This window comes from Myxine glutinosa, chromosome 13, assembly GCF_964187855.1.
Source record: "Myxine glutinosa chromosome 13, kmMyxGlut1.1, whole genome shotgun sequence".
NCBI classification, from domain to species: domain Eukaryota; kingdom Metazoa; phylum Chordata; class Myxini; order Myxiniformes; family Myxinidae; genus Myxine; species Myxine glutinosa.
The window spans coordinates 2,734,835-2,760,376 of record NC_136273.1 but is presented as its reverse complement, the minus strand read 5'-3'; the positions used below and the strand labels follow the sequence as shown (position 1 = coordinate 2,760,376).

General features: G+C 44.7%; 1 protein-coding gene across 4 annotated transcripts in view; it reads left to right on the top strand.

The window, feature by feature from the left end:
- Nucleotides 1-25,542, top strand: part of LOC137438506 (breast cancer anti-estrogen resistance protein 3 homolog) — a 253,752-nt gene that overhangs the window by 131,386 nt on the left and 96,824 nt on the right. For all 4 annotated transcript variants that reach the window (XM_068133601.2, XM_068133602.2, XM_068133603.2 and 1 more), the window contains one exon: nucleotides 11,052-11,421. In XM_068133601.2, coding sequence (XP_067989702.2) covers nucleotides 11,052-11,421 — 370 coding nt within the window. The remainder of the gene's footprint in view (nucleotides 1-11,051; nucleotides 11,422-25,542) is intronic.

The following is a 25,542-nucleotide window of genomic DNA, read 5'->3' as shown; positions in this document are numbered from 1 at the left end:
TAACCCGAACCCAAGCCATAAGTACAAAAACCCTTTAAACACACATTTATTTTACATGTCAAATGTGTAACCCGAACCCAAGCCATAAGTACAAAAACCCTTTAAACACACATGTATTTTACATGTCAAATATGTAACCCGAACCCAAGCCATAAGTATATAAACCCTTTAAACACACATGTATTTTACATGTCAAATGTGTAACCCGAACCCAAGTCATTGAGTACATAAACCCTTTAAACACACATGTATTTTACATGTCAAATGTGTAACCCGAACCCAAGTCATTGAGTACATAAACCCTTTAAACACACATGTATTTTACATGTCAAATGTGTAACCCAAACCCAAGTCATTGAGTACATAAACCCTTTAAACACACATGTATTTTACATGTCAAATGTGTAACCCGAACCCAAGCCATAAGTACATAAACCCTTTAAACACACATGTATTTTACATGTCAAATGTGTAACCCGAACCCAAGCCATAAGTACATAAACCCTTTAAACACACATTTATTTTACATCTCAAATGTGTAACCCGAACCCAAGCCATAAGTAGATAAACCCTTTAAACACACATGTATTTTACATGTCAAATGTGTAACCCGAACCCAAGCCATAAGTACATAAACCCTTTAAACACACATGTATTTTACATGTCAAATGTGTAACCCGAACCTAAGTCATTGAGTACATAAACCCTTTAAACACACATGTATTTTACATGTCAAATGTGTAACCCGAACCCAAGCCATAAGTACATACACCCTTTAAACACACATGTATTTTACATGTCAAATGTGTAACCCGAACCCAAGCTATAAGTACATAAACCCTTTAAACACACATGTATTTTACATGTCAAATGTGTAACCCGAACCCAAGCCATAAGTACATAAACCCTTTAAACACACATGTATTTTACATGTCAAATGTGTAACCTGAACCCAAGCCATAAGTACATAAACCCTTTAAACACACATGTATTTTACATGTCAAATGTGTAACCTGAACCCAAGCCATAAGTACATAAACCCTTTAAACACACATGTATTTTACATGTCAAATGTGTAACCCGAACCCAAACCACGAGTACATAAACCCTTTAAACACACATGTATTTTACATGTCAAATGTGTAACCCGAACCCAAGCCATAAGTACATAAACCCTTTAAACACACATGTATTTTACATGTCAAATGTGTAACCTGAACCCAAGCCATAAGTACATAAACCCTTTAAACACACATGTATTTTACATGTCAAATGTGTAACCCGAACCCAAGCCATAAGTACATAAACCCTTTAAACACACATGTATTTTACATGTCAAATGTGTAACCCGAACCCAAGTCATTGAGTACATAAACCCTTTAAACACACATGTATTTTACATGTCAAATGTGTAACCCGAACCCAAGTCATTGAGTACATAAACCCTTTAAACACATGTATTTTACATGTCAAATGTGTAACCCGAACCCAAGTCATTGAGTACATAAACCTTTTAAACACACATGTATTTTACATGTCAAATGTGCAACCCAAACCCAAGTCATGGCAGCACAAAGATTGCGGCGTGTGATTCTAATTGATTGGAATGATCGATATAGATTACAGTACACCTTGGTCAAACAGGTTACAAATGGGAATGAATAACTTGGACTAGAGTCCCTGTATAAAGAGAGTTGCGCCATGCGCTGACCCGGGATTTCTGGTCACGTGATTTCGTGGCGCCATTTTGTGTCTAACTTCACCGTGCGTGAACGTCAGCTTGGTACGGGAATGTTGTTTATTGCCAAACAAAATGACTGGTTGTTCTGCTTTTGGTTGTTCAAACCAATCTGGGAAATATAAGATGTATAGATTTCCAAGTGATAAAGTCAGAAGACAAATTTGGGAAGCGAAAGTCAGACGAAAGAGCTGGAAAACGATCGACTCCTCGAGACTCTGCCATGTAGGCTCACGCCGCTTGATGATCGATGTTCAAAAGCAATTCTATCTGCTCGGTTTTTTTTTGGTTGTCTGTCCGTTGAAAACCCTTTTAAAGGGAAGTGATTTGTGTTTGTTTATAATCTTCAAGGAGCTGACCAAAAATGCATTTCCGTGGGAAGAACCCTGCTCAATTTTTTTCGGGTAGTCCTCGCGGACCGCATATTGTCATCGATTGATGAAATGTCCCGGTACAGTGACATTGCCTGGTCTGCGGTTGGGTAGTCTGCGGGCAATGTCACTGTACTTTTTCAGAGGGAATTAATTTTGATTTTATAGGGGTGGGAAACCCATGGTCCGTTTTGTTTTCAGTTGTCTGTCCGTCCATTCAAAACTTATTCCGAGGCAAGTTATTTTTTTGGTTTAAAATCTTTAGCCTAATCGGCAATCATAAAAGCAATTTTAGGGGGGGGCCTGCTCAATTTTTTTGCGGGTTGTGCAGCCATCCATACGTCCAAAATTTAGGGAGGGAATTAAGTCGCCAGCTATGAAACATATTAATCGATCAGGCAATATCCATCAGAGTTCTGGGCAAGGGTGTAGTAATAAATGAACGTTTCAATCTTACTAGATGCCGATGACGTTTTCCTTATGTCAGAGACAGAAGCTGACTTGCAGCTTGTTAAATCATTACAATGGAAATTGAATATAAATGTCGATAAAACTAAAGTTGTACACTATAGAAATATGGCAATACCACGTACAGAATTTGTTTTAAGTGTGTTAGACTATATGTCGGCTGGAAGTCCTACACCGGAATTGCTCTCGGCACCCTTTAAAAAATATTGGATATGCCCACACTCCTTTCTAAAAGTTATTAAAATTCAGAGAACGACAGCATTGGTTTGTCTTACTTATAATGTTAGCTCTTATATGCAGTGTTGGCTTGTAATATGCATTGCCATACCACTTTTAATATCACCACACAGCTCTTTTTCACGGCAATAGCTGAGTTTTTGACAAAACAAATATCACCTGCATGTAATAATAAGACTAAATATGTGTAGTAATTTTTTTTAGCAGGTTTAGAATATATCACCCCATATCGCGAATGTACATGTATATCTAATCCGACACACTTAGACACAAAATGGCGCCCAAATTTGAGTTGACACAACTCTCTATATACAGGGACTCTAACTTGGACGTAAATCCACATTAAACGTATAAAAATAACTTGTGGTTAAAATAGATGGAAAATGTTGTGGTTCATCCGTGTTCTCGTGTTTTCTTCGTTTTTGTCCATATCATGTTGAGGCTCATATAACAATTAACACGTATAACATATAACAAAGGAAGTGGGAGACAAGAGGTGGTGAGAGAGGGCTGGGGCGGAGTACACGGGACAAACAAGATGGACAGTGCTGGGACTTCAGGAAAAAAATCGGAATTTGAAGGAGGTGGATTTGGGGAGTGTTAGCGGGGGTAGAAAAGATCAAGGTTTTGGATGGGGGAAGATAAGAGATGGTGGTGAACAGCTGTTTTAAAGACCTGGAGGGAGGAGTGGGATTGAAGGGAATGGGAGAGTTTGTTCCAGAGGAGGTAGTAGGGTCAATATACGAAAGAAAACTCACCTAACCCCAAACAAATTTATACAAAAGGTTTTTCAATGGATTCTGGTACCTTTGGGCATGCTAAATAACATACTAAAAATCTAGTAACATCTGACTTCCGGGAAGGGGTCATTTTCAAGACGGCGTCCAAGATGGCCGCCAGGTGCTTAAAATGGCCATATCTCAATTATTATTCAACCTAGAAAGGTGGTTTTGGTGTCTAACCCTATGTTTTCGGGCCCAAGGAATCCAATTGAATCAATAAAATTACCATCAGTTAATTATTTATTGACAAGTCCAAGATGGCATCCCAAGGTGACATCCTGATCCACTAAAATGGCTCTGTCGAATAGTAGTCAACCTAGAGAGATTTTTTCAGTGTATACCTAGGTTTAAGGCACCCAGGAAATCATCAAAATTACTTAAATAAGCACAAAGTAATCAGGTAATCCAGTAAGCCAGGTTTACCCGCCCATTAGGCATTTGTTGTCTTATACAGTTAGTCGCTATTCATCGTCATCCTCCGACTCCTCTGGAAGAAACTTGTTATGTGGATTGTCACATTCCTCAAGTTGGCACGGTCCACAGGCAGTAGTACATGGTAGTCCATATCGTCTACAAGAGCAGCGGAGTGTCTTGCAGGCAGTGGAGCAGTTACAATGAATGACCTTCAAGAGACTGTCTGGAGCAGCGTTCATTCTTGACATAAGTGGGACAAACTGATTATCCTGCAGGCTCCACCCCCATTTCATGGCATCCATACCCTCTTCTTTTCCCATCCACACCATGATCTGGCAGTACGCTCTACGACAGTGAAGTTTGGTAGCAGATTCAGTTGGGGGCAGACGTTCGGGTGTTACAAAAGACGAAGCAGAGACAACCTTCTTGCTGAAGGTGCTTTATCGCATTGTTGCAAGGGAATCTTTGCACTTGCCACCAAAGAGGACAGCCATTACTCGGCATCCAAGGTCATCGATCACCTCTGTGGTCTGGTTTGGGATGGTGAATGTGTTGGCACAAGACCGAAGGACAGGGTCTCCTTTTACAAGCTTCTGGAAAGCAGTCTTTTTGCCAACACCAAAAATCCGAGAAGTCGTGTCACAACCAGTCATGGCCTGGATGAATATCAACTGAGAACACATGTCATGTCCGAGGATTTCTTTTAGACGGTTGATGTCATACACTTTAAAACTGCCATCAGCTTTGGACTTGTCTGATCTGAAATAAAGGCTCTTACTGTCTCCCTGCGCATAGTAAAGGAGTAAGACAAGGAGATCAGTATCTTCTCCAATCAGTGTAGTAGTGTGTAGAAGAGATGCCTCCACTGCAGCCTTTACTATATCTACGTCAGCATCTCCAGGTGCATTGACCACAGTGCAATACCTTTCTCTCAGTTCATCACTTATCATCCCGATCAGTCTCTGTTTATTGATATCTCTTGACAGGACCTCCTCCTTCTTGCCTGAGAACTTTGTCTCAGCAGTGAAGCAGTGAAGTGAAACAGCATTACATTGCGTGTAATGCAGAAACATTACAGTGAAACAGCAGTGAAGCTGACAATGGGATGAATATTGTGTCCTCTTCTCTGATGCGTGTTGTCTTCATAGAGGGGTCAATATATGGTCGTATATATGGTCAATATACGATATGGACTACCATGTACTACTGCCTGTGGACCGTGCCAACTTGAAGAATGTGACAATCCACATAAGTTTCTTCCAGAGGAGTCGGAGGATGACGATGAATAGCGACTAACTGTATAAGACAACAAATGCCTAATGGGCTGGTAAACCTGGCTTACTGGATTACCTGATTACTTTGTGCTTATTCAAGTAATTTTGATGATTTCCTGGGTGCCTTAAGCCTAGGTATACACACTGAAAAAATCTCTCTAGGTTGACTACTATTCGACAGAGCCATTTTAGTGGATCAGGATGTCACCTTGGGATGCCATCTTGGACATGTCAATAAATAATTAACTGATGGTAATTTTATTGATTCAATTGGATTCCTTGGGCCCTAAAACCCAGGGTTAGACACCAAAACCACCTTTCTAGGTTGAATAATAATTGAGATATGGCCATTTTAAGCTCCCGGCGGCCATCTTGGACGCCGTCTTGAAAATGACCCCTTTCCGGAAGTCAGATGTTACTAGATTTTTAGTATGTTATTTAGCATGCCCAATGGTACCAGAATCCATTGAAAAACCTTTTGTATCAATTTTTCTGGGGTTCAACCATATATTGACCCCTCTAAGGGAGAAAAGAGGAATGAAGGAGTGAAGGTGAGCAGAGAGTTTTGATTTTGGCAGTTTAACCATAAGAGGGTTGCAGGCAGATCTTGTGCGACCTGTAGGAATATTTGGGGGACAGACCCCAGAGAGAGCTGGGGGGGGCAAGGCCGGAGATGAGTCGGTAGAAGACAGAAAGACCACCAACCTGCCTGCGGTGAGTAAGTGAAAGGCCCTCAGAGTTAGCTTCATCGCGGGAGATTCCAATGATTCTGAAAGCTTTGGTTTCAACAGCGTGAAGACGAGCTAGGCGTGAGGCAGGAGCACCGGCCCAGAGGGGAGAGCAGTATTCCATAGAGCTGCGGATGAAAGCCTTGTATGTTGTGAGGAGCTCAGGTGTGCCAAGGAAGGACTTCGCACGACGGAGGATGCCCAGTCGGCGACTGGCTTTGGAGGCCAGATTTGAAATGTGGTTTTCCCAGGAAAGATCATGGCAGATAGTGAGACCCAAGAGCTTGAGTGACAGAACTTCTTGGAGAGGATTGTTGAGAAAGTAGATGGGAGGGTTGTCCAGTCGGTCTTTTCGGAGAGACATGGTTTCGGAGTTATGACGTTTTTAAGCATGAACCTTTAAAACCGAGCTCCTCCCTCATTTTTGATCCAATCGAGGGGAAACTTCACAGATCTGTTCAGCACGTCAGTCTACTAAAATGTCCTTTTGGAATTTGCGATAGCTCACGTGGTTTGGCAGATATCGTTAATTAAACGAAAGTATTAAAAAAATGGATATCTTTTGTTTGTTCTAGAGTTCTCCTCAAGCCGCACCGCGCGCCCTCAGCCTCGTCTCGCGAACGTCAAAAGCGCGACACAGCGTGCGCTTTCGGGAGGGGCGGAGCCAAGCCGAGCAACATATATATACACCGATCATTGATCGTGAACTGGAAAATATAATAAATTACTGATATTTAGCGACTCGAAAGGTTCTTTATCAACAACTTATTTATGGTGCTTCTGCTGACCTGTCTGCAAGGTGTATAAATCGAAGTCCCGAGTGCGAATCACAGGTGAGCCCGTCCTGAGGTAATTAGCGATTGGGAACAATTCAGAACCTGTGGGTAAATAACCCTTTGGTAATTTCCCCAACAGTTTTCCGGACGACAGACTGCCGGGAGGGGACATGAATTGCAGCGCAATACTCACAATGCTTGTTAGTCTGGTGTCCGCCCTGCGCATCACATAATGGAAGTCTCGCCTACTATTGTTTTGTTGCACGAGTGTGATCTGTGGCGCCTCGTGGGTTCGGAATTGTTTTGTCTCCAATCATTGACATTGTACATACAGGTTGGAATATTCCCATTTACCTGTTAGTGTCCATTTGATTTGTTTGATTCGTTCCGTTTTTGTTTATAGCGTCTTGTTACCCTCTTCCCTGTTTATTTTATGAATAAATCCTTTACGAATCTACTTTATTATTATTTTATTATTGTTTATTATTATTTTATTAATTATTATTTTACAAATAATTTCCCTGAATATGGGACAATGAAGATTTATTATTAAAAGGTAAGAAAGCCTGTTTCAGCTATCTGTTTTTGTGTCCGTGAGCCGCCATTATTTCGGCCCAATTGAAATTCCTTAGAGAACAGTAAAGTTAGAATTAATTAAATTAACGCAGTGCAATAACTAATACTAGATCGTTTGGCCATCTGCCAATTCGAACTCGGCGCTGAGGTTCCTGTTTTAACGGGAGCTTCACACGTGACAGTCGTGACAGTGTGTTTGTTTGTTTGTCTGTGATTGCGATAACTCGCGAACTCTTTCAGCTCTCTTGGACAAACTTTACCAGAGGATTCCGATGGACAAAAGTGAGGATGTCAATGGTTTTTGACTATATGGGTAAAAGGTCAAGGTCAAAGGTCAAGGTTCTCTCGTTTGTTTTTCCGGGCGATATCTCAGCCATCCTTTGAGCTAGGAAGCTGAAATTTTGGCACAATAGTGAGCCAGTACTTTGCCTGTTAAGGGTAGTTTTGATTTATTGATTGTTCAATTAATTGATGAATTACTTAATTATTTGATTAATTACTTAATTTTCAAAAAGTTACAGATTCGGATGAAACAGTGGTGGTTTAGCTATGCCATTAGCCAATTGATTAAGAAATTAATTATTTTATGATTAATTATTTATTTACACAATTTATCAATCAATTATTTACTTTCTTTCTCATCTGGGCAGGTATGCTCTCTACCGAGTGCCGTTCTAGTTCTCATTGTCTTTCCGAGTTTGTGGTTGGAGTCTGCCGTTAGTACCTTAACGTCCTCTCTTGATGTGCCTTTGGCTTTCATCTCTCTTCTTCTGTCTGCAGTATTTATTGCTTCTTCTGACATTCATTTGGCCTTGTTCTTTGTGCTTGTGTTGGGGATGTTGTTTTTGGCCTTTTGTTTAACAAACCCCAACCCTAACCCTAACAACTCGGTAGGGAAGTTTGAGGGCCGTTGGGTAGGAGAATTGCTGGGGCGGGGGAGGGAGTAGAATAATTGCCGGGGCGGGGGGTAGGAGAGTAGGAAATTGGTTGCGTAGGAGAGTTGGCGGGCTGGGCGTTGGCAGGAGAACCACCGAGGTGGAGGAGCAGGAGAGCCGGGAGGCAGGAGAACCGCCGAGGTGGAGGAGCAGGAGAGCCGGGAGGCAGGAGAACCACCGAGGTGGAGGAGCAGGAGAGCCGGGAGGCAGGAGAACCACCGAGGTGGAGGAGCAGGAGAGCCGGGAGGCAGGAGAACCGCCGAGGTGGAGGAGCAGGAGAGCCGGGAGGCAGGAGAACCGCCGAGGTGGAGGAGCAGGAGAGCCGGGAGGCAGGACAACCGCCGAGGTGGAGGAGCAGGAGAGCCGGGAGGCAGGACAACCGCCGAAGTGGAGGAGCAGGAGAGCCGGGAGGCAGGAGAACCGCTGAGGTGGAGGAGCAGGAGAGCCGGGAGGCAGGAGAACCGCCGAGGTGGAGGAGCAGGAGAGCCGGGAGGCAGGACAACCGCCGAGGTGGAGGAGCAGGAGAGCCGGGAGGCAGGACAACCGCCGAAGTGGAGGAGCAGGAGAGCCGGGAGGCAGGAGAACCACCGAAGTGGAGGAGGCGCATGAGAACTGGCGGAGTGTTTGTTGGGTAATGGTCATAGTCAGAGTATATCTGGACATAGTCAGAGTACACAAATCAACACCTTTGCTGTCAAAACACATTTCAAGCCTCAGGAAAAGACAATAACACGACGAAGTTATTCACAGAGCACAGAAAAGTCCGAAAAAGTCCTCTCGAGAGAATACCAAGGCAGATCCCCCCTCCCCCTCCCACTCTACAAGCCCCCCACGAACACACATCAACAATGCACCAGAACAACCGTCTGCAGATGGGAGGCTCCGTCAAACAAACAAAAAAATCTGGACAGGGGAACACAAAATGGTGGAACAAAAAAATTAAAGGTTTAAGTCCGACAAGAACAAAACAAAGCAAGGAATTTTTTTTCGAAAAAAAAAACCCACATTTCTCACAGCCCTCAAATCGGGGGAGGAGGGGAAATGTGAGGGAGAAAGCAGTGAATCCCGGCGCCGAGAAGGGACTGGGAAAAAACCAAGTAGCCCATGTGTTCGTCAGGATGCCCAATTTGGTCCAGGTGTCAAGTGTGGTGTCATTTGACCCAGTAGTTGGACGTGATTGGTGTTACACACACACACAAGATGACTTTTATTTATAAGATTGTTTAGTTACGTTTTCAAGGTCATGTGTGGTCATAGCTTTGATGTTTTGTTCACCTTTCTCAGTTTGACTCATAGTTTTGCCACAAGGAGTTCATGATCTGTTGCAAAATGTGCACCTGGCAGCGTGTTGGTGGTTCCACCTTTTGTTGATTGACCTGATTTCTATGTTGACCATCAGTTTAAGTCCATGTGTACAGTCTGCGCTTGAGTTGTTTGAGTCACGTGTTTGCAATCACGTGAACATTGTCCACACACAACTCCAGGATTCGCTCCCCTGGCTCATTTGGGATACCAAGTCCGCACTTTGGTGCAATCCCTGGCGCTCCTGCTTCTCCCATTTTTACATTCCAGTCTCCCATAATAATTAAAACATCTCCTTTAGGCACCTGTTCTACCAGCTACTGCACCTGTGTATAAAACTCCTCCACGTTTTCTTCATCTGCTGCACAAGTTGAGCATATATCTGAATGATCCTGGTGTTCACAGGATGTCGTTTTACCCTCACCGATTGGCTGCGTTATATCCGAGTACTGTCCCTGCCATCTTCGTATTGCAAATCACTGCCACTCCATTTATTTTAAAAGTTTTGTGACCCGAAAAGAACACCTTGTAATCGTCAGATTGAAACTGCCCCAAACCAGTCCATCGAAGGTCACTTGTCCACACAAAATTCCAGTTCTCGTCCTCTCCGTCTCTCTTTATTACATCCAACGTTCCCTGATTCCGTTAGCAATCATTAGCAATAGGGAATCCTCGATTTCAGAATCTCGCATGGAGATGAATATCCAATGATTTTCATTTGGAGTTTGCCCTCATTACCCCGGATGTCATTTTTTGTCTTTCTGTCTCTCTTCAAATGACTGGATAGCTCTTGTGGGCCGTGTAATCCGAGCTTCATCCATGGTAAAGATAGCTTCGACTATTAACTGTCCTGATGTGTCACAGTCAGGGTGTTTCATCGTTAAGTTTACTACAGAAGGGACATCAAATTAGCGATAGGGTTTGCTAACACACCTTCAGACATTAAAGATCCCATGATGCCTTCACGAAGGTGTAGATGGTTGTCGGCCGCCAATGCCCTGGACAATTTCCAAATTCCTGCCCGCTCGTCCACAGTGCATTACTCATCCCTGTTTCTTTCCAGCACATCAGGATATGGCCTGCATGGGAGTTAGCGAGCGATTGTCATCATAAACTCTGGAAGTGAAGAATCACTTCTTTCCCGTCATGTCAACGTTGAATGCCCTTTTTGTGAGAACTATTTCCAATTACAGACAGTGAAGGGTCTCTCTTTGAGCACTTCAATCATCACCTTGTTTTCACGTTACCTTTATAATGTTCTCACATTTTAACCTGATCTTCACTTAAACCTTATACCAAGTTTTGTCATCCTCACTTTGATTATTGTCTCCTAACTCCCCCTCAAGTCTTCCTCTTCTGGTTTACACATGATCCCTTATTGCTTATCCTCCTTATGTTTTCCACTTTTCATGCTTGTTATCAATTTTCTTCCCAAATATGTCCTCCCCAGAGCTGAAGATGTGGTCATTGCAAGGTGCGAGCATGCCTACAAGCCACAGGACCTCCTTAGAATCTGCTGGGGATCTCATCTTGGGGATGAATCAAAATTATATCCCACCACGCCTTGCCACCTCCATGCATGGCACTCTTCCTCGAAAGCGTCCGGTGGCACCTGCGCACTCGTGGGATGCCTGCAGTGCGATATCATGGGGCAAAGTTTGCGCCTCGCCTCCCTCTCCGATTTCAAACCACTCGGTGAATACGACGCCAGCACACGTTGGCCGCACCCATGCGGCCTATGAGCCTCATCCGCTTTGCCACCCATCGTTTTTGGTTGATCATTTGGCTGCTGGGGACAGGCCACAGCTGTTCTCAGAAAGGTGAGTAAAATATTAGTTAGATGGTGTGTGGGGAGGGAGGGTGGTAGTTTGGAAAGAGTAACATGACTTTTGGGACAATACTTCATGGATTGTTTGGTTTGGTTCAAAGAGAGAAGGGACTTGTGACTGGTCGTTGTCGTTTATCAACGTGGGCATTCATCACCCACAGGACACCATCAAACCAGTAGGCACAAGGCAAGTGATGGGGCTAAGGCTGGAGTTGGGGTTACTATTTCTGGAGGCCAAACAGGCCAAAAAGTGTGGCAAGTATTTTATCAATTTGTCTGGCACACCTATCTGAGCTAGATGTGATGTCTGGCACACCTATCTGAGCTAGATGTGATGTCTGGCACACCTATCTGAGCTAGATGTGATGTCTGGCACACCTATCTGAGCTAGATGTGATGTCTGGCACACCTATCTGAGCTAGATGTGATGTCTGGCACACCTATCTGAGCTAGATGTGATGTCTGGCACATCTATCTGAGGTAGATGTGATGTCTGGCACACCTATCTGAGCTAGATGTCATGTCTGGCACACCTATCTGAGCTATATGTGATGTCTGGCACACCTATCTGAACTAGATGTCATGTCTGGCACACCTATCTGAGCTAGATGTGATGTCTGGCACACCTATCTGAGCTAGATGTGATGTCTGGCACACCTATCTGAGCTAGATGTGATGTCTGGCACACCTATCTGAGCTAGATGTGATGTCTGGCACACCTATCTGAGCTAGATGTGATGTCTGGCACACCTATCTGAGCTAGATGTCATGTCTGGCACACCTATCTGAGCTAGATGTCATGTCTGGCACACCTATCTGAGCTAGATGTGATGTCTGGCACACCTATCTGAGCTAGATGTCATGTCTGGCACACCTATCTGAGCTAGATGTGATGTCTGGCACACCTATCTGAGCTAGATGTGATGTCTGGCACACCTATCTGAGCTAGATGTGATGTCTGGCACACCTATCTGAGCTAGATGTGATGTCTGGCACACCTATCTGAGCTAGATGTGATGTCTGGCACACCTATCTGAGCTAGATGTGATGTCTGGCACATCTATCTGAGGTAGATGTGATGTCTGGCACACCTATCTGAGCTAGATGTCATGTCTGGCACACCTATCTGAGCTAGATGTGATGTCTGGCACACCTATCTGAGCTAGATGTCATGTCTGGCACACCTATCTGAGCGGTACCCAAATGATCCTGGGATCCCACATAGCGTGTTGACTTGTCCATTCGGTTCTCATGTTCAAGGTCCTCCGTGAGACTTATAAAGTCTAATTGCGATGCTCTGCTTGACGACAGACTCGGTGCTGCCACGGCAGCCTCACAGCAACGATTACACTGGGTGGTTTGCCGTTGCCTTCTCAGTTGCATTTGGAACTTTTTCATGAGGATGACAATAGCTCGGCCTCTCTTCGCAAAGGGCACCGTGGGGATGGTACGCCCGGTTTAACGTCCATCAGAGGGACGGCACACACATTGATGAAATACCCTGCTTGTGGACCATGGCATGACAGTTTATACCTGGGTCGGGATTCAAACCCAGGCGAGACAGCTGAGAGGCGAGTGCGCGTATCGCCAGGCTATTTATCTGGCCCATCCCATGAGACTTACACAATTAAAAAAATACACTTAGTGTGTTGTTCTTTACAGTAACTCGCCAATAACTTTACAGTAACTTGTCAATAACTTTACAGTAACTCGAGGGAAGAGAAAGTACGAGTACATGAAGTTCAGGCCTATAACCACCAGCAAAATCAGTCCAGGAGTAATGCCAGCACTGACAATCGTGGTAACCATGACAACCAAAACTGGAATCGAGGTCAAAGCTCAAATGAAATTTCCCTGCACGTTTCTGATGTCCCGTCCATTTCATTAACCTGACGAATGCCCGGGTAAGGATACTGAGGGCAATTCCTGCCACGATGTCGTAGTCAGGGCCCTTAGGGATATTTTGGGGCCGTTTGGTTCAAATTCTTCCAAAAGCACCAAATTTGGCCCAGATGTTGCCCATGCCATACTCTTTCGATTTTTGACGGGCGCCAAGACGGGCGCCCCCCCCCCCGGGGGGCCCATACTGGCGAAATACTAAATGGCCACCACCCGGATTAGAGGAAAATCAGTTAAATAACCAAAAGGGTTGGAATCATGTATGATACCACTTTTCAGGGGTTTTCGAGGTCGGGGAATCCAATTATGATGTTATTTTGATGATTCGAGGTCAAGGTCAACCCTCAAGGTCATCTTAAAGGTCATTTTTGAGTCAAACATGTCGGTTTTTGAGTTTTTTGTCAAGATTTACGCGAGGTTCACCATTTTATGTTTCTGGGTTGGGTAATCGAACTCTGACCTTATTTTTGACAATTAGAGGAAATATTTACATGTCTATTTCCTAATTTTCAGGCATATGCAGTTCATCAGTCTAATTACAAAGGTACGGATTTTGATGATTTATGAACTGTATGCCATATCCTTGTGTTTAATTTTTGTGCGATCATGATCCGGGTTCATGTATACATGTCATAAATATGACGTCATAGGTCATGTGACCAGGCGGCCATATTGGATTTTATGAAAACCTTAAAAATGGATCCCTGCCTTCATTTTTCGATCGATTCATTTTGAACTTTGACCACTTATAGTACGCCATGTGATTGGATGCATATCCTAATTATGACGTCATAGGTCAGGTGACATGGCGGGATGGACCGGTACGGTCCCCGGATCATACCGCCCTTGGCGCCCGTCAAAAATCGAAAGAGTATGGCATGGGCAACATCTGCGGCAAATTTGATGCTTTTGGAAGAATTTGAACCAAAATATCCCTAATGGCCCTGACTATTGGGCATATTGTCAAGGCCTATAACAGGGTGGCCTGAAAGTCACTTTACCCATGCTAAATATCTTGCAGCTCCTTCCTCCAATCCCCTCTGTCCTCTCCCTTCCCCCCTTCCCTCCATTCCTCCCTGTCCTCTCCCGCCATGGTATGCGGCAACACTGACTCGCTGACACTGGGGTCAGCAGGAAGTTCGATGCCATAGCGGACACAAGTTGTTACAGTGTCGAAGAAGAGTTGGTTGCTTGTGTTTGGATGCATATAAGGGCTCACGCAGGCCAAGCAAGTGCCCAGGTGCAGACAGGTTTGGCAGAATTCTTTGGGAAACCTTCCCAACCAAAGCAGACATTAAAATGGGGGAAACAGGCTTTTGAAACAGGAAATGTGAAGTACATGAAGTGCAGGGGAAGACCAATAACATGAAGAAGCGTGTGTGCAGCCGTGTTGGCATCAGTTGACCGGTCACCAAGAAAGAGAGACCGTGACCTTGGCGTACCGCAAACTCACATGAAAAAAGATCTTCGCTTGCAACTCCGATGTCCATCATTTGCGAACGACCTGAGTGATGCCAACACATGGATCACGTGATGTCTTGCTTAACGCCTTAGCGACTGCCCAGTCTCAGGGAAAAGTGTTGTTTTCGGATGATGTGCCATCTATGGAAGCTCCTGGCACGAAACCTGGTGTTCTGGTGGAAGGAAAATCCGCATTTCACATTGGAGTTGGAGCATCATCGTCCACACCTGGTGCCATGGGCAGGCATGACCTCAACACGTACATTTGGTCCTCATTGAGTTGATGGACCAGTAAACGGCCGAGCTTACACTGCTCACAACAAGTTGGGGATACTGCCAGGTTCTTCGGCGTAGTTGATTTTGTGTATTAATTATGTTGAAAAAAGTTGTTGGTCCCTAATTCTATGGTTATTAATGAGTGAAAAAACACAGCATTTTGATTTCAATACCATAACCCTAACCCCTATAAAAAACATAAACTCACTCCCACAATATCCCGAACTTATTGTGAGTAGTGCATGAGCAAATGTTATGAAACTGCCTGATACCATGACTTGGTAGTGCAGGAATATCGAAAAATGTCTGGTTTCAACAAGGCGACGCACCTGCGCATTTTACCTTGCGTGTCCGGGACTATCTCAATGAAATGTTCCCTCAATGGTGGATTGGACGTGGATCACCAACTCCTCTACCAAGTCCTCTACCAGCTCCACTACCAACTCCTCTACCAGCTCCACTACCAGCTCCCCTACCAGCTCCGCTACCAACTCTGCTACCAGCTCCTCTACCAACTCCTCTACCAGCTCCACTACCAGCTCCCCTACCAACTCCCCTACCAGCTCCACTACCAACTCCTCTACCAGCTCCACTACCAACTCCTCTACCAGCTCCTCTACCAACTCCTCCACCAACTCCTCTACTAGCTCCCCTACCAGCTCCTCTACCAACTCCACTACCAGCTCCCCTACCAGCTCCCTACCAACTCCTCCACCAACTCCTCCACTAGCTCCCCGACCAACTCCTCTACTAGCTCCCCTACCAGCTCCACTACCAGCTCCCCTACCAGCTCCCAACCAACTCCTCCACCAACTCCTCCACTAGCTCCCCTACCAGCTCTGCTACCAACTCCACTACCAGCTCCCCTACCAGCTCCTCTACCAACTCCACTACCAACTCCTCTACCAACTCCTCTACCAGCTCCGCTACCAACTCCTGCACCAACTCCTCTATTAGCTCCCCTACCAACTCCACTACCAGCTCCCCTACCAGCTCCTCTACCAACTCCACTACCAACTCCTCTACCAGCTCCGCTACCAACTCCTGCACCAACTCCTCTATTAGCTCCCCTACCAGCTCCTCTACCAGCTCCCCTACCAGCTCCCTACCAACTCCTCCACTAGCTCCCCTACCAGCTCCTCTACCAGCTCCTCTACCAACTCCTCTACCAGCTCCACTACCAACTCCTCTACCAGCTCTGCTACCAACTCCGCTACCAGCTCCTCTACCAACTCCTCTACCAGCTCCCCTACCAGCTCCTCTACCAACTCCTCTACCAGCTCCACTACCAGCTCCCCTACCAACTCCCCTACCAGCTCCTCTACCAACTCCTCTACCAGCTCCACTACCAACTCCTCGACAAACTCCTCTACTAGCTCCCCTACCAGCTCCACTACCAGCTCCCCTACCAACTCCTCCACCAACTCCGCTACTAGCTCCCCTACCAGCTCCTCTACCAGCTCCCCTACCAGCTCCTCTACCAACTCCCCTACCAGCTCCCCTACCAACTCCTCTACCAGCTCCACTACCAACTCCCCTACCAGCTCCCCTACCAACTCCGCTACCAACTCCTCTACCACCTCCCCTACCAAGTCCCCTACCAGCTCCCCTACCAACTCCTCTACCAGCTCCACTACCAACTCCTCTACCAGCTCCTCTACCAACTCCTCCACCAACTCCTCTGCTAGCTCCCCTACCAGCTCCTCTACCAACTCCACTACCAGCTCCCCTACCAGCTCCCTACCAGCTCCTCCACCAACTCCTCCACTAGCTCCCTGACCAACTCCTCTACTAGCTCCCCTACCAGCTCCACTACCAGCTCCCCTACCAGCTCCCAACCAACTCCTCCACCAACTCCTCTACCAGCTCCCCTACCAGCTCCGCTACCAACTCCACTACCAGCTCCCCTACCAGCTCCTCTACCAACTCCACTACCAGCTCCCCTACCAGCTCCCAACCAACTCCTCCACCAACTCCTCCACTAGCTCCCCGACCAACTCCTCTACTAGCTCCCCTACCAGCTCCACTACCAGCTCCCCTACCAGCTCCTCTACCAGCTCCTCTACCAACTCCCCTACCAACTCCCCTACCAACTCCCCTACCAATTCCTCTACCAGCTCCTCTACCAGCTCCTCTACCAGCTCCCCTACCAACTCCCCTACCAGCTCCCCTACCAACTCCCCTACCAGCTCCACTACCAGCTCCATAGTCCAGATTTAATGACTCCAGCCAACTCTTTGTGGGACTGCATCAAGGAGAAAGTGTCGACAAAGTGCTACAGGACGATTGAAGAATTGCGCGCTGCAGTCGTGGCCTCTCACACAGGTGATGAATTCAGCGGTGCAAGGAGAATGATGGAGCGCATACAGAACAGATTCAATGACTGATTATCCCAAATCTTTATAATCATAGGGGCAATACCCCTGGCGCTCACCTGGTAGAATAAACAGTATACAACACCGAATAAAGGTATTTTAAACCAATTTTAATGGTTGCTAGACGACAGAGCAGCAGGGAGATCATACTAACATAATCATAAGACTTTAAACAAACAAAAAAAATACCTATTTTGAGGGGTAACCCTTAACTCCACCCCTCCCCACCCCGTGTACCTCCTCACTCCCCAATTTTTCTCATGCCTTGAACAAACTTCGGTACATCACGGGTGGTGAAGGTTGTGGTCAGGTTTCATCAAAATATTGTGTGTAGTTTCAGAAAAAAAGCAAATTCCTATTTTGCGGGTCAAACCTGGATCCACTTTGACCCCCGGTAGACCCACTTAAACCCCGGTTTTTAAAAATGCCGTTAACAAACTTTCGTCACAACTCAACAAATATCATTTGTGCCAAATTTGGTCGCAATCCCATCAGCGGTTTCAGAGAAGAAGTTTCAAGTGTTTACGGACGGACGGATGATGCGCCATCGCATAAGCTCCCCTGAACTTCGTTCCAGGTGAGCTAAAAACGGAGGGATATTGAAATCATCTCTGTTTGTCTGTCTGTCCACCCGTGCATCCGTCACGCTATTTCGTCCTAAAGGGTTGTGCAGAAATTCACTAAAACAACACCTGGGACGAGGTGCGACAGTAGTATCATTTTTGCCCCACACCTGGGTCCTTGTCAAAAGGTCATGTTTTTGGGCACATATTAAACATTTTTGAATGAACTTTGCAAATGCAACTAGAACAGCACTCAGTAGAGAGCACACCTCCGTCAGGTGAACAATTTAAGTTTTGTATCCCAGAGTAGACCAGAAAATCACAATACAGAATCACATTTAATCAAAATCATCTGTCCACAACTTTTTGAGATATCCTGATTTGTATCGTTTTTGTCCCGATCTCCCAATGGTGAAGAATCATTTAAAAATTCTACTAGCCGGATCCGGATCCACATGTTCACCAAAATTGAATCGATTCGTCCTTGTCACACAGACAACCTGTCCACCAAGTTTCGTCCAAATCCATCCATTACCTTTTGAGATAACCTGATATGTATTGGTTTTGAAGCTATTTTGTTGCTTATGTACCCGGTGTGTACCCCGGTTTAGAATAGGTACACCGTATCCCTGCGTGTCGTAAGAGGCGACTAAAAGGGTTGGCGTCAGGAAGGGCATCCGGCCATAAAAACATTGCCTCAAAAAAGAGAACCATGACAATTACAACTACATATGGGCAGGGTACAGCCCGAAGTACCCCGTGGGGGACCCCACTCCCTCTCGTCAAAACTCAAGGTGGGGAACCCGATCGAAGCAAGGGTGGAAATCACTCCATTTATGACGACGAAACGTCTGATGCCCGACGTGGAGATCGGTTTCTGAGGTTTGGGACATGGAATGTAGGGACAATGACAGGGAGATCAGGAGAAGAGGTGGAAGTATTGGTCAGAAGAAGAGTGGACATATGTTGTGTGCAGGAGACGAGATGGAAGGGAAGTGGTGTGAGAATGGTGAAGGGTAGGCAGGGACAGAAATACAAGTTGGTGTGGCAAGGGTGCCTGGAGGGCGTGAATGGTGTTGGTGTCCTGTTTTCTGAGGAGTTTGTAGACAGTGTGGTGAGTGGGACGAGAGTGAGTGAAATGTTGATGATGGTAAAAATGATGATTGGAAAGATCTTGGTGAACGTCATCTCGGGATATGCTCCGCAGGTTGGTCGGAGCGATGAAGAGAAGGACAGGTTCTGGTGTGTGACAGAGAAGCTGATGGAAAACGTGAAAGATGAGGAAGCTGTTGTGGTAGGAGGAGACCTAAATGGACATGTGGGAAGGAGTATGGATGGTTTTGGGGGAGTTTTTGGGGGTTACGGATATGGTGTGAGAAATGGAGAAGGTGAAAGGATTTTGGAGTTTGCTGATGGAGCTGATTTGTTGATTTGTAATACTCAGTTCCAGAAAGAGGAGAATAAGCTTGTTTCATACACGTCAGGTGGGTCAATGACAACCGTTGACTACCTGATGGTGCGTCGGCGAGATTGGGGGCACCTCCGGGACACAAAGGTGATCCCGGGGGAGGAGGCTGTTTCACAGCACCACTTCGTTGTCTGCGACATAAGGGTAAAAGGTGTGAGGAGAGCTCGGCGGGTGAAGTACCAACCGAGAATGAAGGTGTGGAGGTTGAAAGAGGTGACAGTGAGGGAGGCATTAAAAGAGAGGCTGAGTCGGGTAGAGGATGATGTGGTTGAGCATGAACGTGGTTGGATGTCAATGAAAGCTAGTCTGTTGGGAGCCGTTGGTGAGGTATGTGGATGGACAAAAGGACCACCGAGGCACTCGGAAACATGGTGGTGGGATGATGAAATTGGAAAGAAGATTAACGAGAAGAGGAAGAAGTTCAAGGAGTGGCAGAAGGCGAAGGGTTTGGGGGGCAGAAAAGGCAGAGCATGAAAGTTATAAGGCAGCCAAGAAGGCTGCAAAGTAAGAGGTAGCAAAGGCGCAGGAGGCATGTAGGAAAATGTTCGGAGAACGCTTGGATTCGGAAGAGGGTCAGAGAGCGGTATTCAAGACTGCAAAGCAGATAGCGAAAGAGAGGTGTGATGTGATGGGGGTGAGTTGCTTGAAGGATGAAGTGGGACAAATCGTTGTGGACCCAGATGGAATTAAAGGAAGATGGAAGAGATATATGGAAATGCTGTTGAATGCAGAGAATGAATGGGATGGCAACATAGAGAGTAACCCAGTTTTAGGACCGGCAGAGAAGATAATCGAGAAGGAAGTTGAGGAAGCGATAAAAGCAATGAAGAGTAGAAAAGCGGGAGGGCCAACGGGAGTTGTGGGAGATATGTTGAAGGCAGCGGGAAGTTGGGGTGTGAAGTGAATGACAGAGATCTGCAATCTGGTGGTGAAAGAAGGCCGCATTCCAGTGGTTTGGGAACTGAGTACCCTCGTCCCTATATACAAGGGGAAAGGTGACCCTCTGGACTGTGGCTCGTATCGAGGGATAAAGTTATTGGAACATGGAATGAAGGTATTGGAAAGGGTGTTGGAGAGGAGGATAAGGAAGAAAGTGAAGATTGACGAAATGCAGTTTGGATTTATGCCAGGAAGAGGAACGACAGACGCGCTTTTTATTGTGAGGCAGTTGCAGGAGAAGTATATGGAGAAGAGGAAGAAGTTGTTTCTTGGGTTTGTTGATCTGGAGAAAGCATTTGATAGGGTTCCACGTGAAGTAGTGACATGGGCATTGAGGAAGTTAGGAGTGGAGGAATGGTTGATCAGATTCGTGATGGCAATGTACAAAAGAGCGCGCACAGCTGTAAGGACGAAGGACGGGAACAGTGGTGAGTTTGAGGTGAAGGTGGGAGTGCATCAGGGGTCGGTACTAAGACCACTACTATTTGTAGCTGTGATGGAGGTGCTGGCTCGGAACGTAAAGGAGGGTTTACCGTGGGAGTTGTTATATGCAGATGATCTGGTGTTGATTGCAGAAAGTATGGATGGACTGAAGGAAAAGATGAACAAATGGAAGGAATGTATGGAGACAAAAGGTCTGAAGGTGAATATCATAAAAACGAAGGTGATGGCAAGTGGTAAAGCATGTGGTGAGGTGGAAAGAACTGGGAATTGGCTGTGTGCTGTGTGTAGGAAGGGTGTCGGAGTGAATTCCATTCAATGTACAATGCGCGCTGAGTGGGTTCATCAAAAATGTAGTGGTTTGAGAGGGTCATTAACCAGTGTGGCAGCTACATTCAAGTTTAAGGTGTGCACAGAGGGAGCTGCAGATGGAGGAAATGTTGAGTTGGATCTTGGAGATGGCTTGAAGCTGGAAGGTGTGAAAACATTTTGTTACCTTGGAGACATGCTGAATGGAGAAGGTGGATCAGACTCGGCAACGGTTGCTCGAGTGAGATGTGTATGGAAGAAGTTTCGGGAACTGAGTGGCGTGCTGATGAGGGGGGGGAGTGTCATTGAAGCTGAAGGGAAAGGTGTATGCTGCATGTGTGAGAATTGTTATGATTTATGGGAGTGAGACATGGGTAATGAACGTAGAGCAGCAACGAAGGCTGGAAAGGGTGGAAATGCGAATGGTTCGGTGGATGTGCGGAGTATCGTTGAGAGAGAGGAAGATAAATGATGAATTGCGAAAGATGATGGGAATAGAGTCTGTGATGGATACTGTGAAGAGGAACAGGTTGAGATGGTTTGGTCATGTGTTGAGGAAGGATGAAAGTGACTGGACTGGTTGAAAAGAGTGATGGAAATGAATGTAGAAGGAAGTAGAGGACGGGGAAGACGAGAAAGACTTGGCTAAAGATGGTCGAAGAAGAAATGCGGGCAAGGGGGTTAACAAGGCGAGATGCAGAAAATAGGGCAAAATGGAGAACATTGTCCCGGGGACCGCAAGGCTAACCCCCGCTCTTGCAGGGAAAATGGCCTTAAAATGCCTGTTGTTGTTTGTTGTTGTTGTTGCTTATGTACTTATGTTAAAGCTATACTTATGTAAGTGTGGTATTTCAGTTTTTTCTTTTTAATAAATTTGCAAAACTTTCTAAAATCCTGTTTTCTCTTTGTCATTATGGGGTATTGAGTGCAGATTGATGAGGGAAAAAATGAATTTAAACGATTTCAAGATAAGGCTGCAACATAACAAAATGTGAAAAAAGTGAAGGGGTCTGAATACTTTCTGAATGCACTGTACAAAGCTCCAGGTGTATTCTCTGCAAAATCTGAACTAGAACCATTCGGGACTAGAGACATTGGGGACTAAACCATTAGGGACTAAACCATTAGGGACTAAACCATTAGAGACTATAGACATTGGGGACTAAACCATTAGGGACTAAACCATTAGAGACTAGAGACATTAGGGACTAAACCATTGGAGACTATAGACATTGGGGACTAAACAATTAGAGACTAGAGACATTACGGACTAAACCATTGGAAACTATAGACATTCGGGACTAAACCATTAGAGACTATAGACATTGGGGACTAAACCATTAGAGACTAGAGACATTATGGACTAAACCATTAGAAACTATAGACATTGGGGACTAAACCATTAGGGACTAAACCATTAGGGACTAAACCATTAGAGACTATAGACATTGGGGACTAAACCATTAGGGACTAAACCATTAGAGACTAGAGACATTAGGGACTAAACCATTGGAGACTATAGACATTGGGGACTAAACAATTAGAGACTAGAGACATTACGGACTAAACCATTGGAGACTATAGACATTGGGGACTAAACCATTAGAGACTATAGACATTGGGGACTAAACAATTAGAGACTAGAGGCATTACGGACTAAACCATTGGAGACTATGGACATTGGGGACTAAACTATTAGAGACTAGAGACATTACGGACTAAACCATTGGAGACTATAGACATTGGGGACTAAACCATTAGAGACTATAGACATTGGGGACTAAACCATTAGAGACTAGAGACATTATGGACTAAACCATTAGAAACTATAGACATTGGGGACTAAACCATTGAAGACTATAGACATTGGGGACTAAACAATTAGAAACTATAGACATTGGGGACTAAACCATTGGAGACTATAGACATTGGGGACTAAACCATTAGAGACTATAGACATTGGGGACTAAACCATAAGAGACTATAGACATTGGGGACTAAACAATTAGAGACTATAGACATTGGGGACTAAACCATAAGAGACTATAGACATTGGGGACTAAACCATTAGAGACTATAGACATTGGGGACTAAACCATTAGAGACTATAGACATTGGGACTAAACCATAAGAGACTATAGACATTGGGGACTAAACCATTAGAGACTATAGACATTGGGGACTAAACCATAAGAGACTATAGACATTAGGGACTAAACCATTAGAGACTATAGACATTGGGGACTAAACCATAAGAGACTATAGACATTACGGACTAAACCATTAGAGACTAAAGACATTACGGACTAAACCATTAGAGACTATAGACATTGGGGACTAAACAATTAGAGACTAGAGACATTACGGACTAAACCATTAGAAACTATAGACATTGGGGACTAAACCATTGGAGACTCTAGACATTGGGGACTAAACCATAAGAGACTAAAGACATTTGGGACTAAACCATAAGAGACTAAAGACATTACAGACTAAACCATTAGAGACTATAGACATTGGGGACTAAACCATTAGAGACTAAAGACATTACGGACGAAACCATTTGAGACTATAGACATTGGGGACTAAACAATTAGAGACTAGAGACATTACGGACTAAACCATTAGAGACTATAGACATTGGGGACTAAACAATTAGAGACTAGAGACATTACAGACTAAACCATTAGAAACTATAGACATTGGGGACTAAACCATTGGAGACTATAGACATTGGGGACTAAACAATTAGAGACTAGAGACATTACAGACTAAACCATTAGAAACTATAGACATTGGTGACTAAACCATAAGAGACTAAAGACATTTGGGACTAAACCATAAGAGACTAAAGACATTACGGACTAAACCATTAGAGACTATAGACATTGGGGACTAAACCATTAGAGACTAAAGACATTACGGACGAAACCATTAGAGACTATAGACATTGGGGACTAAACAATTAGAGACTAGAGACATTACGGACTAAACCATTAGAGACTATAGACATTGGGGACTAAACAATTAGAGACTAGAGACATTACGGACTAAACCATTAGAGACTATAGACATTGGGGACTAAACCATTGGAGACTATAGACATTGGGGACTAAACTATTAGAGACTAGAGACATTATGGACTAAACCATTAGAGACTATAGACATGACGGACTAAACCATTAGAGACTATAGAAATTGGGGACTAAACAATTAGAGACTAGAGACATTACGGACTAAACCATAGGAGACTATAGACATTGGGGACTAAACCATTAGAGACTATAGACATTGGGGACTAAACCATTAGGGACTAAACAATTAGAGACTAGAGACATTAGGGACTAAACCATTAGAGACTATAGACATTGGGGACTAAACCATTAGAAACTATAGACATTGGGGACTAAACCATTAGGGACTAAACCATTAGAGACTAGAGACATTAGGGACTAAACCATTGGAGACTATAGACATTGGGGACTAAACAATTAGAGACTAGAGACATTACGGACTAAACCATTGGAGACTATAGACATTGGGGACTAAACCATTCGAGACTAAAGACATTACGGACTAAACCATTAGAGACTATAGACATTGGGGACTAAACAATTAGAGACCAGAGACATTACGGACTAAACCATTAGAGACTATAGACATTGGGGACTAAACAATTAGAGACTAGAGACATTACGGACTAAACCATTAGAGACTATAGACATTGGGGACTAAACCATTAGAGACTATAGACATTGGGGACTAAACTATTAGAGACTAGAGACATTATGGACTAAACCATTAGAGACTATAGACATTACGGACTAAACCATTAGAGACTATAGACATTGGGGACTAAACAATTAGAGACTAGAGACATTACGGACTAAGCCATAGGAGACTATAGACATTGGAGACTAAACCATTAGTGGGGACTAAACCATTAGAGAGTAGAGACATTACGGACTAAACCATTGGAGAATAAAGACATTAAGGAGAACTCGAGTGCTGGAAATACTCCATGAGGCACACCCAGGATTGGTGTGAATTAAGGAGTGTGCGTGGAGCTATGTTTGGTGGCCGAAACTCGATTTACATATCGATTGTACAGTTCTCTGCTAAAAATGTTGACATGACAACATGTTCTTTTAATTTGTGATTCCAAAAAGGGGAAAAGTGACATTTTGATTTGTGAATTTTTGTCATGAACTGTTGAACATTATTAGTGAAGTTGAAGATTTTGAATGTTGTGTTTGTGATTTATAAACTCCATGCTCCTTTGCAATACCTTATTGCTGCTCACAGATGGGCCTGATACTACGATGGGCCTGGCCTGCTCACCAATGGGTCTTATATTACGATGGGCCTGGCCTGGTCACAGA